This window comes from Triticum aestivum, chromosome 3B (genome assembly GCF_018294505.1).
Source record: "Triticum aestivum cultivar Chinese Spring chromosome 3B, IWGSC CS RefSeq v2.1, whole genome shotgun sequence".
NCBI lineage: Eukaryota > Viridiplantae > Streptophyta > Magnoliopsida > Poales > Poaceae > Triticum > Triticum aestivum.
This window is the reverse complement of record NC_057801.1, coordinates 4,439,702-4,441,246: the sequence shown is the minus strand read 5'-3', so window position 1 is coordinate 4,441,246 and position 1,545 is coordinate 4,439,702. Positions and strand designations below refer to the sequence as shown.

The 1,545-nt window shown below is 50.1% G+C and overlaps 1 protein-coding gene across 1 annotated transcript in view; it reads right to left on the bottom strand.

The window, feature by feature from the left end:
- LOC123064242 (protein MOTHER of FT and TFL1 homolog 2) overlaps positions 1-950 on the bottom strand; it is a 5,034-nt gene extending 4,084 nt beyond the window's left edge. Inside the window, exons 1-3 of the mRNA XM_044487765.1 lie at positions 692-950; positions 463-524; positions 225-265 (exon numbers count right to left, since the gene is read on the bottom strand). Of these exons, the coding sequence (XP_044343700.1) occupies positions 225-265; positions 463-524; positions 692-886 (298 nt within the window). The 5' untranslated portion in view covers positions 887-950. The remainder of the gene's footprint in view (positions 1-224; positions 266-462; positions 525-691) is intronic.
- Between the last annotated feature and the right edge of the window lie 595 nt (positions 951-1,545).

Here is a 1,545-nt window from a genome sequence, read left to right as displayed (position 1 = left end):
AAAAGAACAACGCCATCGTACTAAAATTTGAAATTACACTTTACAATTTGGATATTTCTATTAAAACTGAAGATGTCCATCGGCAATACCGTGAGAGACGCGCAAGAATGATAATATAAGAGTGGAATTTACATATGACTGTTTAATTAAACTTATTGGCAGTGCAATGTATTGTGAGTGTTATATGAAATTAATGACCCGTTTGTGATAAATAAAGTACTGACCTTTAGTTGCATCTGTTCCACCCGGTATGTTAACCACTATCCTGCAGACACAATGAATAAAACGCACGCGGTGAGTGCAATAGAGATCAGTTAATAAATAAAGACGCTGGAGCATGATGATATCCATATCTCCAGGGTGTGCGTGTGTGGAGATCGTTGGAATTGACACTTGTTTAATTGTGAGTCAGGTGCCAAATCATACATACATAGCAGCAGTAGGAGGAGTAGTAGTACATACCAGTGGAGGTACTCCCTCATGGTGGGCTCGCTAGGGCTAGGCGCGTCAGGGTCCGTCATCACCTGCAGCAAGCAAGCATGTACATCCATGGATCACCATGCACACACATATATAAATCACGATCAAGTTCCCATGCATATGAACAAGTGTGTATATCCATGACCACGAGGCGATCGAGACCGGGCAGGTGCATGCACGCACGCATGGCGCCGGCCGGGGCGGGACGTACGAGGGTGTAGAGGTCGTTGCGGCGGCCGGAGATGCCGACGAGCGGCTGGTCGGCGGCCAGGGAGGGCTTGACGTGGCAGCCGTTGCTGAGGTCCCTGGCGCCGTAGGCCACAGCCATGGCCACCGACGGCACGAACAAGTCCACCACCTCGCCGATCACCCGCCCCACCACCAGCGGATCCACGCAACGGGACATGTTTTTTCTCCTCTGCGCTGCTCTGCTCTTTCTCTCGCTCTGCCTCTGCCAAAGGACTTGTACAAATGACGCCGGCCTGCGTGTATATATGGCTTACGCGGCGGATTATTAACTGAGGGTTTTGTCACGGGGGTTGGGACTTGGGCTACCCTCCCCTACCCTCCTTGGCGCCATGCGTGCATGCAGCCGGCCTATGCATACGTACGTACGTATCGGTCGCTGATGCGTGCATGGATCATGCATGTACAGCTCGAGCGACACGTAGCCGGGGGATGGCCTCTGGAAGGAACGGCGTGCCACGTGTGGGGTGATGATCTGGGTGCCTCTGCCGCCAGCGAGACAGAGAATCCGCTGGCTGCATCCCAGCAGGTGCGTGTGTACTGCGCATGCATGTACGCATGCAATGCAGGTGAGCCAGTTGTTTACCTCCGTTCCTCGGACTCATTCCGTCCACATATACAAAGGTCTAATACGAGCTTTTGTGGTTATTTTTTTACGGGGTTTCGAGGTTAACTTTGACAATAGGTTGAGGTATTAATATATGGCATGCATGTTAAACAAAGCATACCATCAAATTCAGGAGCGAAAAGAGTTTTATGAACAAAGCAATAAAAGTATGAAACGCATACCAAAATCATCACGTGTGAGCATGTATCAAG